Source organism: Corythoichthys intestinalis, chromosome 22 (genome assembly GCF_030265065.1).
Source record: "Corythoichthys intestinalis isolate RoL2023-P3 chromosome 22, ASM3026506v1, whole genome shotgun sequence".
Lineage (NCBI taxonomy): Eukaryota > Metazoa > Chordata > Actinopteri > Syngnathiformes > Syngnathidae > Corythoichthys > Corythoichthys intestinalis.
Window position 1 is genome coordinate 21,534,276 of NC_080416.1, and position 16,175 is coordinate 21,550,450.

General features: G+C 38.7%; 1 protein-coding gene across 22 annotated transcripts in view; it reads right to left on the bottom strand.

Moving 5' to 3' along the window:
• adgrb2 (adhesion G protein-coupled receptor B2) overlaps positions 1–16,175 on the bottom strand; it is a 288,153-nt gene that overhangs the window by 39,045 nt on the left and 232,933 nt on the right. For 21 of the 22 annotated variants that reach the window (XR_009061842.1, XR_009061841.1, XM_057827325.1 and 18 more), the window contains 5 exons: positions 13,257–13,323; positions 12,764–12,849; positions 6,489–6,587; positions 4,604–4,703; positions 2,563–2,634 (listed from right to left, as the gene is read on the bottom strand). Coding sequence is in view for 20 of the 22 variants with exons in the window: in XM_057827325.1 (XP_057683308.1) it covers positions 2,563–2,634; positions 4,604–4,703; positions 6,489–6,587; positions 12,764–12,849; positions 13,257–13,323 (424 nt within the window). In the remaining 2 variants the exon portion in view is untranslated. The remainder of the gene's footprint in view (positions 1–2,562; positions 2,635–4,603; positions 4,704–6,488; positions 6,588–12,763; positions 12,850–13,256; positions 13,324–16,175) is intronic. The other variant, XM_057827333.1, reaches the window with a different exon arrangement.

The window sequence follows — 16,175 nt, forward strand, 5'->3', positions numbered from 1 at the left end:
CCGGATTTAGGTTGAAAAAGTACAAAAGCTGTACCGCATACAAACAGGAAGGATTGTCTCAGGAGTGATTTGTTTGAGGATTCAAGGTAATTATTATATTTTTCGTACCATGCATGCATTTTGAAATGTGAAAAAAATCAATGGGAGGAATTAGCCTCTATGGCATCGGCGTCATAGTACTATATACTGTATAGCATTTACGTAAAATAAATGCTAACTGCAGGTTTTTTTTTTGTTTTAACCATGAATCGAGACTGATTAACGTCCCAATCTATTAAGAATTCAGAGATGGAAGAAGTTATTTACAAGAATTTTCTGCAGAAAAAGCTCTCTGTTTTCATACAGCGGCCGCTACATTTGTTGACTGACTCGCATCATCATTCACAATATTTAAGTAAAATAAATGCTAACTGCTCGTTTTTTTTTTGTTGCTTTTAACCAAGAATCGAGACTGTTTTACGTCCATATTGATAAAGAATTCAGGGATTTAAGCATTTATTCACAATAATTTTCAATGGAAAAAGCGCTTTGTTATCATAAGGCGGCCGCGACACTTGCTTACAGACTAGAATAATAGTTTGCAATATCTACTTAGAATGAATGCTAACTGCATGTTTTGTTTTGTTTTTTTCTTGCTTTTAACCAAGAATCGAGACTGTTTTACATCCATGTATATAAAAAATTCAGGATTTAAGTATTTACTCACAATAATTTTCAACGGAAAAAGGTTTTTGTTTTCATAAGGCGGCCGCTACATTTGCTTACTGACTAGCATCATAGTTCACAATATTTACTTAAAATAAATGCTGAGAATTCTAGCTAAGAATTCAGGGATTTAAGCATTTATTCACAAAAAATTTCAACGGAAAAAGCTCTTCGTCTGTGATTCCACTCTGTCAGCTTTGAAGGCCATGCCAACAATGCAGGGCCCCCTATGAATCTGACCCATGCTCCGTGTCTCGTCAATATATTATGAAGTCTATGGTTTTGCTTTTTAATTTGTTTTTTTGTTATGTCATTTGCCATTGTGTTTTGCACTTCAGGCCCACCGTAGAAATCACTCAAAAAACTACTAGTTAAATTCCTTATACTGAGCTTTTGGGATTCATATTACAATATTGCACCATAAATAAGGGCCCAATGTTTATAGATGTTAGAACACATAAGGCATCTTAGTGTCATATTTGTTTTCCTTTCCCTCAGCATCCTGGCAAGACTTGCCAATTACCTGTTGACACACCAGTTCTCATAAGGCCTAAATCAAATAAATTGGATCACATGGGCAATTTCAGGTGTATTTTCCCTTCGTAGAGATCATTTTGTTTGTGTCTCTCAAGACTGACTTAATTTGTCAGTGTTGCTATAGTCAAATCCCAAAAGACGCATGGGCGGGAAACAAGGGCACTCATGTACCCAGTGGTGAAAGAGCGAATGAGAGCATCTCCATTCTCTCTGTGTGGTCTTATCTGAGTATACGACGCGCTGCTACAAATGGATTGGATTGGAGCAGCATCCATGTCTGATTAATACTGCATGGGAAGCTTATTGCCTCTATTGTTTCCTTCCATCCGTCTCTTCCCTTTATGCCTGTACTCATCCTCCGAGGTGATTGTTCTCCGTGTGTGTGTGTCTGCGTGGCATCCAATTCTGCTCCAAACACTGTTCTCTCCCTCTCGCTCCTATCATCAGCCCATAGTACTCTTATGAATTTCATTTCACCTTCTCTTTCAAAAACTCAGCATCCCTCATGTTTCCAGCCTCTTTTCTTCGTGCCTCTTGCTATTTTTCACAAGATAACAGTTCTACTACTTAAACCGCATATTTGAATATTCACGATTCTGATCCGAGCAGGGCATTTGTGTCGCAGTGGTTTCTTCTTTGCTTGGTGGAGATACTTCTTGTCTGTAGTTTTGCCTCACACGGTCCTTGTTCCCTTTTCGTCGGTTTCCTACTCTCGAGCAAGGCACTCCCTCAGTATGTGTCTGTTATGAGCCGAAGTATTTTCATACATTTAAAAAACTAATGCCTAGATTTAATCCAACCTTACGGCATTCCTGATATTGATTATATGCAGCTAAACATTTTAATATTCACCTGCAGCATACACTGCATTTAAAGATACTCTAAAGATCCATGCGTAGTAATTTTACAGTTTCTGCAATTATCGAGTTGCTTTATGTGGGTGTTTTCAATGGCATAAAAAAAATGTATGTGCATAAGAAGTTTAAAACTACACCGTAACCAGGGGGCAGAGTAAAGCCTGTGGCAAATATTCACTGGGGGGGTATTAGTAAGGGACTTATCGTCTTATTCCATAAAACATCTTACTAAGCTTCTTAAAGCAGGCTTGGCTCCGATGGACAATACTGCACTGTGATACAGCATTATGAAGAAGACACACAACAACACTGGACATAAGTGGTGAGTTAATCCCCGTCAAGTCAGATCGGCTTGTATTCTGATGCAACCTCAAACTGACCTGGAAGTTAACATGAGCTTTTCTAACGCAGATACCACCTGTTGAAGTGCAACTGAGGATACCGAGTAGGAAAGGGAACTCACCTCTCTCCGCATGGCACAGTGGACAGTGATGATTACGAAACCTTGAACCGAGTCAAAGACGGCAAATAGGACCTTTGGGAGACATACGAAATCTTGGTTTACACATTGGCTTTCAAGTTTTACACAATTACCGAATGTACAGTTCATGCTGAATTTGCTAATGTTGCAGCATTCGCTAGACATATGTAACATTACTATGACTACTTGCATCTATTTAAAACTGCAGTGCAACATTGTTAGCGCTGACAGTTATTTAACCTCATCTCATTAGAATTTGCAAATTGTCAAAATGTTGTGACCGGTTGGTATAAATTACAGAGAGCCATCTTTGCTCATATACTGCAAAAGATCACTTATAACTTGACAACTTGGGGATGGTGCAGATTGTCAAACCAAGGCGATACATTCAGGTTATTCATTATATTCCCACAATGACAGAGCTCACATATACAGTATGACAAATCGTCTAAATCTTTTAGAATTTCTCACATTTCTGCATAAAATCAACATCAAATGTGAGCTGATCTTTTTCAAAATCACACAAATGAAAAAACAGTGTCTGCTTTAACTAAAACCACCCAAACATTTATAAGTGTTCATAATTTAATGAGGACAGTGTGCAAACAGTGACAGAAGGGGGAAAAATAAGTAAGTGAACCATCACATTTATATTTTGTAAACTCACCCCCTCCCACCCTCTCCTTTTGGCAGCAATAACGTCAACCAGACGCTCCCTGTAGCTGCAGATCAGTCTGGCACATCGATCAGGACTAATCTTGGCCCATTCTTCTCTACAAAACTTCAGTCAATCCTGGGATGTCTGGCATGAATCGCTGTCTTTAGGTCATGCCACAGCATCTTAATGGGGTTCAAGTCTGGACGTTGACTTGGCCACTTCAGAACATGTATTTTGTTCTTCTGAAACCATTCTGAAGTTGAAGTTGACAGGCGGCCCAGGTTTTCTTGCAAAACATCCTGATAAACCTTTGAATTCATTCCTTCATTAATGAATGCAAGTTGTCCAGGCCCTGAGGTAGCAAAACAGCCCCAAAACATGATGCTCACTCCACCATGCTTTACAGTGGGGATGAGGTGTTGATGTTGGTGAGCTGTTCCATTTTTCCTCCACACATGACATTGTGTGTTACTCCCAAACAATTCAACTTTGGTTTCATCAGTCCAAAAAAAAATTTGCCAAAACTTCTGGGTGTACAAGTGCCTTTTTGCGAAAATTAAACGAGCCACAATGTTTTTTTAGACAGCAGTGGCTTCCTCCGTGGAGTCCTCCCATGAACATCATTCTTGGCTATAGTGTTACATATAGTTGATGTGTGCATAGAGATATTGGACTGTGCCACTGATTTCTGTGTCTTTAGCAGATACTCTAGGGTTCTTTTTTTACCTCTCTGAGTATTCTGCGCTGAACTCTTAGCGTCTTCTTTGATCGATGGCCAATCCTTGGGAGAGAAGCACCAGTTCCAAACTCTCTTCATTTGTAGACAACTTTTCTGACTGTCGATTGATGAACATCTAGACTTTTAGAGATGGTTTTGTATCCTTTCCAAGCTTTATACAAATCAACAATCCTTAATCGCATGTCTTCAGACAGCTCGTTTGACCGAGCTATGATGCACATCAGACTATGCTTCTTATCAAGACAATTCTTAGAGTTGTGTTTTATCGTGGACAGGGCAGCTTTAAACCAGTCATCAGTGATGGGGCACACACCTGACTTAAATTGTTTGGTAAAAATTGGTTTCAATTGCTCTTTAAGTTTCCTTAGGCAGAAAGTTCACATACTTATTTTTCCCCCTTCTGTCATTGTTTGCATGGTATCCTCATTAAAATATGAAAATCTATAAATGTTTGGGTGGTTTTAGTTAAAGCATACACTGTTTTTACATCTGTGTGATTTTGACAAAGATCAGATCACATTTGATGGTGATTTTATGCAAAAATGTGAAAAATTCCAAAAGGTTCAGATACTTTTTCATACCACTGTGCGTTCATAAGCATGTTTTAGTGCTACACGACGGATCACCTGGAAAAGTGTCGAGCGCCGATCTGTTATGGCCAAGACGGCTGACATCCAAGTGAGGGCCAGAAGAGGAAGAACCACGCAGGAGCTCCATAGAGACGCCCTGTAACAGAACAATGGTGGAGAACTAGAAATAAAGGAAGAAAGAAGAAAGCCCTTTGGCTGAAAACTGTCTAGCTAGGCTGTCTTATTACAGTTCTCTTTCTCATTAACACACACACCTATCAGTCAGAAAGAATTTGTGGTTGGAAATTTAAGGCTGAATAGTATATTATGACCTAATTTTACAACTGTGAAGTAGAATAATGATGTTCCATCACGTTTATAGTTACCAGACTGACAACTGCTCACAATTACAAGGCTCGTGCATGGTACGTTAGTGACACGCTGTCAGACTGTGAGAAGACTAAGCCTCACAGGGCATTGATACAAAAGTGACATGGGTTGAGTCAAATATTTTAATATTCAAGTAATTCCAGGGGATTACGTTATCTTGTGTCAATGTGCAAAGTGTAATGCAGTGTTCGGCAACCAGAAACTCCAGAGTTGCATGTGGCTCTTTATTCAATCCTTCTGCTAGGACCCCATGAGGCAATTAATCAATTTCATCAAGAAAAAAATTGTTCCTTTAGCTGATAAACAATATGGGTGTACATTTTAGCATAAAATAAATCCATGTAAGATGCATTGTTATTTTATTCAAAATGTCTAAAAGTTTTTTTTTTTTTTCTCTCTTCAAGCTCCAATTGGCTTTACAAGGTCCCAAAAGTTGCCGACTCCTGGGCTAGTCTTTACTTTCTTTGTGAAAAAGTAACACTAAGTACAGCAAATACAGACTCGTCAGTTCTTGTTATGCCATTAAAACCAAATCCCTTGCAGTAATAAATTGCCATTGACATTGTTTGAGTGCGGTGCGCGTATTCAAGTACTTTATTTTTTGTATTTAATGAAAAAATGATCTAAGTAGGTTCACTAGCTGCACTACAATACTAAAAACAAGGCATTGGGCATAAAATGCAACGTTTAACCTCCGCACCAAGTTGGTTCCAACACAGCAGGCAATCGTTCAGAAAAGACATCTGAGCTCTCAGCAGACTAGTTTCCCAAAATAAAATAAAACTTAAACCCACAATGGACAGTGTGCTAAACAGGTTATTCAAGGACAACAATGATTAAAAACAGGGAACTGCAGTACTTTTGATTTAACAGGAACAGTCAGAGGCTGTGGAGGTGGTACGACAGTTTACCAGATGAGGCATGGCATAACAAGAGCCATAAAGCCTAAACAATGCAATAGGGTCTTTGACAGCACAGCACAAACAAAAACTTGCTCAACATTGTACTAATTCAAAGTTTTACTGATAGTACACATTGAACATATCACGAGGAAAATTATTCCCAAATGCCGTCTAACATGGGTCAGTTTTGTTTTGCATCACCTGAGGAGACAATTCTCATTAAATTTTATCACTTGCAGAGCAAGTGTTCTTTCCATTTTTTTATTATTTTAAGTGAAATCATGCGCGCCTAAATGTCATCTTGTATCGTTACCAAGAGCTAGAGATTAAAAAGATGCTGTAGAACGAGAGTAAAAATGGAGAAAGTCTGATGGAGGGAGAAATGAGCAAAAATAAACGTGCATAGTCACCACAAAGTGAAAGTCCAACTTTTTCTGATTTTTTTCTGTACCAAATCTGTAAAAATGGTGATAGCATTCAGTCATTATTATCTTATTGGCGTCATTTAGATTTTCAGCACCAAAAAAAAAAAAAAAAAAAAAAAAAAAAAAAAAAGACAGGCTAGATGAAGGTAGACATGAACTATCACTTTGTGGTGATAACAATTAAAAGGTTAGGTGAAAAAGAGACCAAGATGAAGATGGACTAACATGGCGCTGCTGGCAGTAGAGCTGGAGAGAGCAGCGCTCGAGATCACGCCGCACTTGGAGCATTTCAGGAGAAGTCGGCTACGCGCCTCCACTGGGACACTTCAGGGCATATTTTGCACACATACACACGAACAGACACAGAAAACAATGAAGGAAGGGGGCAGCGAGGATGTTTGGAAACATATGTTCCAGTCGCGCCAATAGTTAAATGTAGAAGGTTGTGGCATGAACAAACAAACAAAAAATACAAATAAACCACAAAGATAAGGAAAACACAATAAAAGGGATTAGAAAGACAACAAAAGAGGTGGTGGGGAGGAAGGAAAGAAAGAAAAGCAAATTAAAATCACCTTTTCGAAATTAGCAGCACATAAAAAAATGACAAAAACTGATTCAGACTGAAACTGAGAGACAAACATTGCGATGTTAAAGCAGAGTTATGAGGATTAACAGATTACAATGACAAAGACATGAAATGTTCCAATAATCTTATTCCACTGCCAGTGAACGCAGGTGGGCATTCTTTAATTTGGGATAAAAAAAAAATTTAAAAAAAATCTACAAGGAAGCTTTGTTGGGGGTAGAGAATGAACAAAAAACACATTCCCATTTGGTTACAGTTGAGAAGAGGACTGCTCAAAACAATGAAGCCATGCAGTGGCTATGCTACATTAGCATACCATCACAGCTCATTGCCTGAATCCCCACAGCTTCGTAAGAAAACACATTATGCTAATGATATCTTGTCCTGTTGGAAACATTGCCCATTTCTGTTGCAATTTGCTCTACTTGTGGACACAAAGATTTAGACTGCAAAAAAAAAACTATTATTGGTGAAGGTGTAAAATATGTTTCATTGTAATTGTATGCGACTAAAATCAAATGACAAATAGAATTTATTATTACCAGAGGTGGGTAGCAACACATTACTCAAGTAAATGTAACAGAGTTAAATCTAACTTTTTGAGAAAAATGTATTTAGAATAGTTTTACCACACCATACTTGTACTTATACTTGAGTATATTTGTAAAGAAGAAACACTACTCTTACTCCGTTACTTTGGGTTACTCTAGAGTCGTTACATTTTTCCTCTTTATTCTACATATTGACTTTATTTTTGCCAGAGATGCAGACAGTAGCGATACCTGTTTCACCAATGAGATGTTGCAACATTAAACGCATGACTCCAGAGGTAAGATTTTTTTTGTCCACTAGAGGACACTCATGCTCTATGTACAGGTAATTGTATTCTGGTCTCAATTTGATGATTTTTGTGTCATTTCTTTGGCATAATAAGGTTTAAGGTTCAGCAAGGATCCCGAACCATCACCAGTCCGTGGCGCATTTGCTAAATATTTTGTTAATGACTGCAATCTGGCCTGTGCCTCTTGACTAATTCGAGTAGAGATTTGCGTACGTCGCCCACTAGTGGTTGGCCACCAATATTTAGATGTTTGCACATCTACAGCAGCCCAGCGTCAGTTAATGTAAACAGTAACGTTAGCTGCTGTTGGGTGTGTGTGCTGTGGGCGGTGACGTCTTTGGACTTTTTACAGGGAAAAGGCCACCTGCTAAGCCAGAAGAGGAGCAGAGAACCAAGTCTATTCTACATAATATGTGGCTAAAATACAGCAAACTAGGCAACAAAAGCGAATGCAGTGAGAGCATACGTTGTGGCGAACCGTATTGCTAAAGCCAAGAAACGTTTCACAATTGGAGAAGAACTCATTATGCCTGCAAGTTTTAGGAGAGGTCGCTGTTACAAATGGTTGATACATCGTATGCTTCGTTACATTTTCCATGCACTTAATTTTCGTTTTAGCCCAATCTTGTTATTTTATTTTTACTGTAATTATCTGCCGTACATTGCCGGTCCGTGAAGGAAAGGCCCATATCACACCGGTCCGTGATGCAAAAAAGGTTGGGGGACCACTGGGTACAGTATAATAACAGTTCATACTGATGAAGTTGGTCTGAGGAAAAAAAAATACCATTGTTTTAAATTTTAAAAAAAATCTCACATTGTATAAGCAGTGACTCACAATGTTACTCAATAGTTGAGTATTCTTTTCAAAGACTACTGTTTTACTTGTACTTGAGTACATTTTTGGATCATCCATATTCCAACAGTGCCAAGCGGTCCTCTGATTTAGGCACCTGCCAATTCCAAACTTTCCTTTGGTGGGCTGACACAATGAGAATATCACTACCATAGTGTCTCTGTAAGGTTTTTTGCTTTGGTGTACCCTTGTGCAGGCGGCATATGGATGCAACTTTGGACGAGCACTCTGGGTTGTCCATCAGTGTGTTGGTCTAAAAAGAATAATAAATCAGGAGCACTGTCCATTTTGCTTTTAATACAGTGCTCGAAGGTACGTATAAAAGTGTGATAATGCAGCGGGTCTCCATTAAAGATTGTAAGCTGTTTTGCAGGTAGAGTGGAAAGCCTCTGCTCTTTAATTAGTATTTCTGTTATTTCATTTTGTTTTCTCATTATCTTCAACATCTCGAAAGTTGAATCGGTTGGTTTCGAGGTGATCCGGGAATTGATGGTGTGGCTGCCATGAGTTTGCCTTGTGTGGGCAATTTGATTCTGTCAGGCTTGTTCAACAGTACTTGAGGACTGGTCCTTCCTAAGTAAGTAGCAGGTGGTGTACGACCAACAATATTTTTACTCTGCTCCTCATCTTCATCATCATCATCCTCCTCCTCTTCATTATTCACACCATATTCCCCATCGTCATCATCATCATCACTGTCGTTTTTGATATGCCGGTCGTAGTCCTCAGCAAGTTCTTCATCACCAAACCCATTATTAAATTTATCACTATAATCATCGTGGGATTCTTTGTCTTTTCCGATGCCTTGATTTGTTGCTTCCTTTAATCATGCTCATGAGTTCATAATATTTAAGTTTTGGCCTTTTCAGTTAATTTGGGTTTTCTCTTTTCAAGTCCAATTTGTTTGGAATTTACTTTATCCGGTTCTGGTGGGTTTTGTTTATCACCAGCCATTTTCTCACCGTCGTGATGATTGGGATCAATATCAACAAGTTGTTGTTCAACAACGTGGCATTTGACAACGCCTATTTGAGTTGCACTTTTGATAGCATCATCCTTTTCAATAGGTTTGGTCGGCAACCCCTCTCATATCACTGGTGCGGGACATTGTGCTAACCGCATCTCAAAACAAACTAGTGCACCTATAAATGCAAATATTCTACGTTTCCGTTTACTTTTACGGCTTTGTTTAATGTGCGGGAGCGTTCAGCGCGACATCAAAATACAAGACATCCGCCTCGAGTCATATGACAACACCGTCCGTTCAATAATCTGTCAAGTCAATTCAATCCGCTTCTTTATGCAACAATCATTGTTAAGCGTTCATCGCGACATCCAATACAAACATCCGGACTAGTAATTATATCAAACTTCGTATTATAACGCATTTGCCCTAACCAGTCACGCAATCAGCTCAACTCGTAAACAATTAATCAATCCAATCCAATCGGCCACTCCGAAGCGTTTTATCCTCAAACGGCATATTCCTTCGGAAGTTCTTAACTTTTGTTCTGACAAGTTTCTATTATAGACCCTACTCACATGACGTCACAACCAAGCCTCCGCGCCATATTGTCCGTCTACTCGTCGTGTTGATGCATTACTTCTACGTAAATTCCTCCAATTATGGCGTGTTTTTCTGCTCGTTAACATTAATAATCAAAATGGTGAAGGCGTGTGTGGCGGTTGGTTGCAATGACAGAGATGATAGACGGAGAGACTTGAAGTTCTACTGTATTCCAAGAGACCCGGAGAGGAGAGTGAGATGGACTGCTGCAATTCGACGAGAAAACTGGGCTCCAAACGATTACCACGGATTATGTAGTAGTCATTTTATATCTGGTAAAATGCATTTAATATATATTTAGAGGGTTTTGGGCTGACAACCACAATTAAGATCATTGCGAGGCTAATCGCCGACAACATACAGTTTCAAATTCAAGATGCTTATTTCTTCCACCATCATTACATTTTGAATAATATTTAGCTGGTACCAAGTGAAAGAAACTGGCCTCGTCTACGGATCATCAGTTAAACAGGTGTGTCCAAACCTTTTGCAAAGGGGGCCAGATTTGGTGTGGTAAAAATGCGGGGGGGGGCTACCTTGGCTGATTTACATAGAACAATATATTTAAACAAATTTTAGCAAGCCCTTCTGTGTGTCACATTTGCTTTATTATTTTTTTTAATTCATAATTTCAACAGTCTCGTCTTTGTGGCTTTCTCTTTCGACACTCGGACTCTTGCGAAATACTGCTGCTGTGAAAAAATAAACCAGCTTCAAGTTGCTATAATTTCTTGCTGCGTATCTTCCCTGTAATGCTGTCGTACATGTCAGCGTGTCTTGTTTAGTAATATTGCGTCACATCGAACTCTTTGAAAACAGCGACTGTCTCTTTGCAAATGAGGCAGACACATTTGTTGCGTGTTTTATTGAAGAAATAGCCCAATATCCACCTATCCCTGAAGCGTCGGCCATCGCAGTCAACTTTTTTTTTTTTGATTGTCGCCATTTTAGAAATCACACAGGGTAATGTTGCTTAGAGTGCTGCTCTTAAAGTTTTTCAAACTTTCGTGAGAATAGGCTGATTTTGTGTGGACAAGATAGTTGTAGATATCAGGGTAGCAGATGTCAGGCAGAGAGGGCGAAGACAGCGGGTCGAAAAATATCGATTTAGGTATCAAATATGGATCTGGCGAATGGATAGACTGAAGCTTTTCCACATAACGCCTTTTATGCAACGCATCCAATGAGTTTACAGCGTCTGAAAGCACCGGGGCTTCCATGAATTGCTCTATAAACTGAACGACTAATTGAAACCATTGAGAATAGGGCTAAACAGAGACGGACAATATGGCGGCCGGATACAGCGACACGTCATTCTGTGATGTTGGTGAGTAGGGTCTATACAAACATCCGGACTCGTAATTATATCAAACTTCGTATTATAACGCAATCGGCCTATTCCTTCGGAAGTTTTTAACTTTTGTTCTGACAAGTTTCTATTATACGCTGGTTTACGAATTTTTCAACACGCACTCACCATGTCAGCCGGCAGGATCAGACAAAACGACATGGCCGATGGTAATCCAAGGTGCCATATTGTCAATGAGTATGGTCAAACTAATTGTGGTCATTCAGTCCAAAATCAAGTCGTGAGGTCAAATAACAAAACAAAAAATGCAATCGTGGCATCTTCAAACTTTCAAACAAACTAAACAATATATGCACAACTCTGTGGTCATCTAAAACATACACATTTGCGTGTTTGTGTGCGGTTGAAAACTATATCCGCCACCGTTTCTCACCTGTGCTGAGTAAATCATTGATATATACACGCATAGTGGTGGCGTCATCGCCCATATTGGCGGCGCTGCCACATTACGTCACTCAACATAAAAACTACTCCAACAACTGCTTTTAATTGAGTAATATTATTTAGAAGTAACACTACTCTTACTTGAGTATCATTCTGGCTACTCTACCCACCTCTGATTATTACATGTACAATTATCCAACAATATTTGAAAAAGTGCACATGCACGGTTGCTTTGCGCATTCCTAAACACTAGGCAAATTTCCACACCTTTATGGAAATATAGTTTTTTTTTCCCTATTTCCATAGCATACATTATTAATGGGATTTTAATTGCATCACTAAAGATCTCTTCTTCAATGATTATCTTTGTTTTTTTTTTTTCTTTACCAATGGTGTTTGTATTCTAAGAGCTACTTTCACTTATAGCCTGGGGGGAAAAATGCCATCTGTCCCTTGTGGCGTTGCCATCTTTAGAATAAATGCAGGGTACATGTCGAGCAGATACTATCATAGACAGTTTTGCTTGTACAGGATGCCATTTAACACTAAGGACAAACACTGGTTACTCACCAAAGACACAAAGAAGTTTTCTGTATAGCTGCTATGAAAGCTTTCAGTATCACAAGCCTGCTTTATAGTATTCAATTAGCATTCTGTCTGCCGCTCATTTTTATGTCCTTGAATAGCACGGACAAATCGGAAAACGCAGACGTACCGTAAAATGCGGCAAGAGCTCAAAGAGCAACCGTAAATAACAGATGTTTAGTGTTTTGTATGTTTCAGGAGTTGGAATGATTCTGACAGAAAGTATAAAAGATATTTAAAGCAGCAGAAATTCAGTGGCCTCACAAGAAAAATGGGTAGATGTGTGCACCTTCTGTGTGAAGAACTTACCCCGCTCTCTGCTTTTTTGACTTGTCTGAAATGCCGTCTCGAGACATGAGCTTGTTAAAAACCACGATTCCAATGAGCATATTCACCTGAGGGAGACAGATTAGAACGTTTGATGAAGATTGCAGTAATGGCTTGCCAACAGGGACTCTCATCTACAATCACATCTCAATGGCTTTGTATTTTCAGTTGACTTCTGTTGAAGTGGAATCGAAGAGTACTTTTGGGAAGTGACAAAGTATATGCTAGAATGGTTCTCATGATTATTTTCAAGAAGAAGAAAAAGCTTTTATATGCTTTAATGTTTTTCAGTCAGACTAAAACAGATGACATTGTTGCAAATTTGACAGTCACTAAATTTACATTTGATGAGAATAACAAGCAATGTTCCAAAGCAAAATATCCATCGATTCAATTTTTTTCCCTGTCAATCTGACAACAGGGTAACGAAAATGTACTTTTCAGTTGTTTAAAAATGTAAGAGCATAATACTTACCAAAACTATGACAGCAGCTGGCCCAACAAAGGCATAAAGCAAACCTCCCTCAAGAGATAACCAGCAACTAAAAGACAAAAGAAGCACATATAAGATTGCTTCTTTAAAGGTCAAGTAAAGCCATTATCATGATTTGTTCAGAAAGACATGGAATATATTTGAAGTGCTAAAACGTGCAAAGACTGAGAACAATGTACGGCTGGATGCTAAATTATAGGAATAAACTAGGGCTGTCAAACAATTAAAATTTTTAATCTAGTTAATTGCAGCTTAAAAATTAATGAATCCTAATTAATCGCAATTCAAACCATCTATAAAATATGCCATATTTTTTAGTAAATTATTGTTGGAATGGAAAGAAGATGGATATATATACATTCAACATACTGTACATAAGTACTGTATTTGTTTATTATAACAATAAATCAACAAGATGGCATTAACATTCTGTTAAAGCGATTCATGGATAGAAAGACTTGTAGTTCTAAAAAGAGAAATGTTAGAACAAGTTATAGAAATGTTATATTAAAACCCCTCTTAATGTTTTTGTTTTAATCAAATTTGTAAAATTTTCAATCAAAAAATAAACTAGTAGCTCGCCATTGTTGATGTCAATAATTACACAATGCTCATGGTGCTGAAACCCGTAAAATCAGTCGTACCCAAGCGCCAGCAGAGGGCGACAAAACACCAAAAAAAAAACCGCAAGTAACAAGTGGACACGACACTGTGCTGTTATTTTAATCTGTCTGAGCAGGGCATGTGCGTTAAATGAGTCAAATATTTTAACGTGATTAATTTTTAAAAAATAATTACCGCCCATTAACGCGATAATTTTGACAGCCCTCAAATAAATCCTTTCACCTGCCTGAACTGGCAGGATTTTTGGGGCTGGACTAAACAGGATAACTTCTGACCAGTGGTGGTCTTGGCAATTTTGGGGCCTAAGGCGAACATATCCAGGGGCCCTCTTCATGGGTCTGGGGTTAAAAAGGTGAGAAGGGTGTGGAGGAAATTTGTTCCGGTACACTAGGGCTGTCCTAAACGACAAATTGTCTCCTGATTAGTCAGCCGACTAGTTTTACGATTAGTGGACTAATTAATAATTTTCTTTTTTTTTTTTTTTTTTTTTACCAGTTAAGCAATGAAATTTTTGTTGACGCTTATTAATTCACAAAACCATTTTGGAACACTTAAATTCTTTATTAAAGTACAAATAATCATGTAAATAACAATAATTAATCACAAATAAACAATGAGGTTAAATGCTGATTGGATTTACTAGTGCAAAAGAATGGAAAGTAAACAGATTCACAACACTGACTTTGCCTTTCCCAACATTATTCAAAACAATTCTTAAAAAAAAAAAAAAAAATAATCTAGAATTATTATTATAGTATACTACTATATATAATAGTAGTATAATAATTATGACAATTATGCATTGCCAATCATATTTGTCATAAAGAGTGTTATTTGAAAGCTATTCTTAGTGTAGAATCTGTATTCTGTAGCATTTACTCTACATAATATAATATTAATTCTGAAGTATGTAGGATTAACTCCAGAAACCGCTAACCGGAAGCTTTACACTCCGTAAAAAAAACATTCTTCGTCATTGCTTGTGGTGTCACTAATTGATTTATTTATTTTTCGTTAGCAAATGCTGTTAACCATCTGTTGAGTGTTGTTCTATGACTGATTGGAACTGTACTGCATTGTTTCGCAACAGGGTGTGCTGTCGTTTATTTTATGTTCGGTGTGAAGAAGAAAGTTGAAAGAGGCGTTAGCGTCCTGTTCTCAACTTCTCCCTCACCGCACTTTGGCTCTCATAGAGAGCACGTTCGCTCATGTGTTCGAAATAAATGACAGCCGACGTGCAAAGTAGCAAGTGGGCTGTAAAAATAGCGAGCTTAGTGGCGTGAAAAACGCGGGAGAGCCAAGTGAAGCTGACGAACAGCTAAGCGGAGCTAAGCGATGCTAAACGGAGCTAACGGCGCTAAATGAAGCTAAGCGACTGATAATCAGTCCGTCGTTGTGGAACAGTCCATTGTAGTGTGTGTGTGTGTGTGTGTGGGGGGGGGGGGGGATAATATAAATGCAGCATTCAAATGGTTTTCTATTTTGTTTTGTTATTTGTTTGTTTGGTATGCTGCCATAATTATACATGACGACTAGTTGGGGGTGCTGCTGGCTCCGGTGGCCCAAACCGTTGCTCGTTGGGGCAAGGGCAGCTGGTTGGGGGCCCCCGTACTGGTTGGGGGCCTAAGACGATCACCTAGTTCGCCTGAATAGTAGCCTATGCTTCTGACATCAGTAAAAACCTGATTTCCTGGCCTGCCTCTCCCACTTGTAGATAAGGACCAAGCGCCATCAGTGGCTATTCAGTGAAATTGGAATTTCCTCGGTCACTTGACCATCAAGCTACCCTACATTTCATAACCTCCCACCCCCAAAAAGCACCTTTTCTTGTTTTTTATGTAATTTTTGTAATAATGCATGGCAAAACAGCCGATCAGTCTTTTAGCCGTTTTTATTGTGAGGCACATTTACGAAACATTATATTGCACAATTTATGGCAAACTAATTCTGCGATCCCAGAGTTGCTTTCAGGGGTAATCGCGAGGTGTGCGTAAAATGTGGATGAGAAAAGTGGTAGTCCAGGAGTTTGCATTCACAAAGTCAGGCTGACATCTTATCGACAGTCTCTGCATTGCGTCAAGTCAATCGAATACTCCTCAATCTTTAAAGATCTTACAACCCATGTCACCTTCTCTCAAATTGTATGGACATGCTTGAAACCTTTGTGATCATCATCTGTTCTAGCACCACCATAGTCTGCACCATGGGAGGATTCCACTTCCCTTGTATTTGCACAAGCCTTCCTCTAATGAAGATGCATTGCTGCAGGGGATTGAT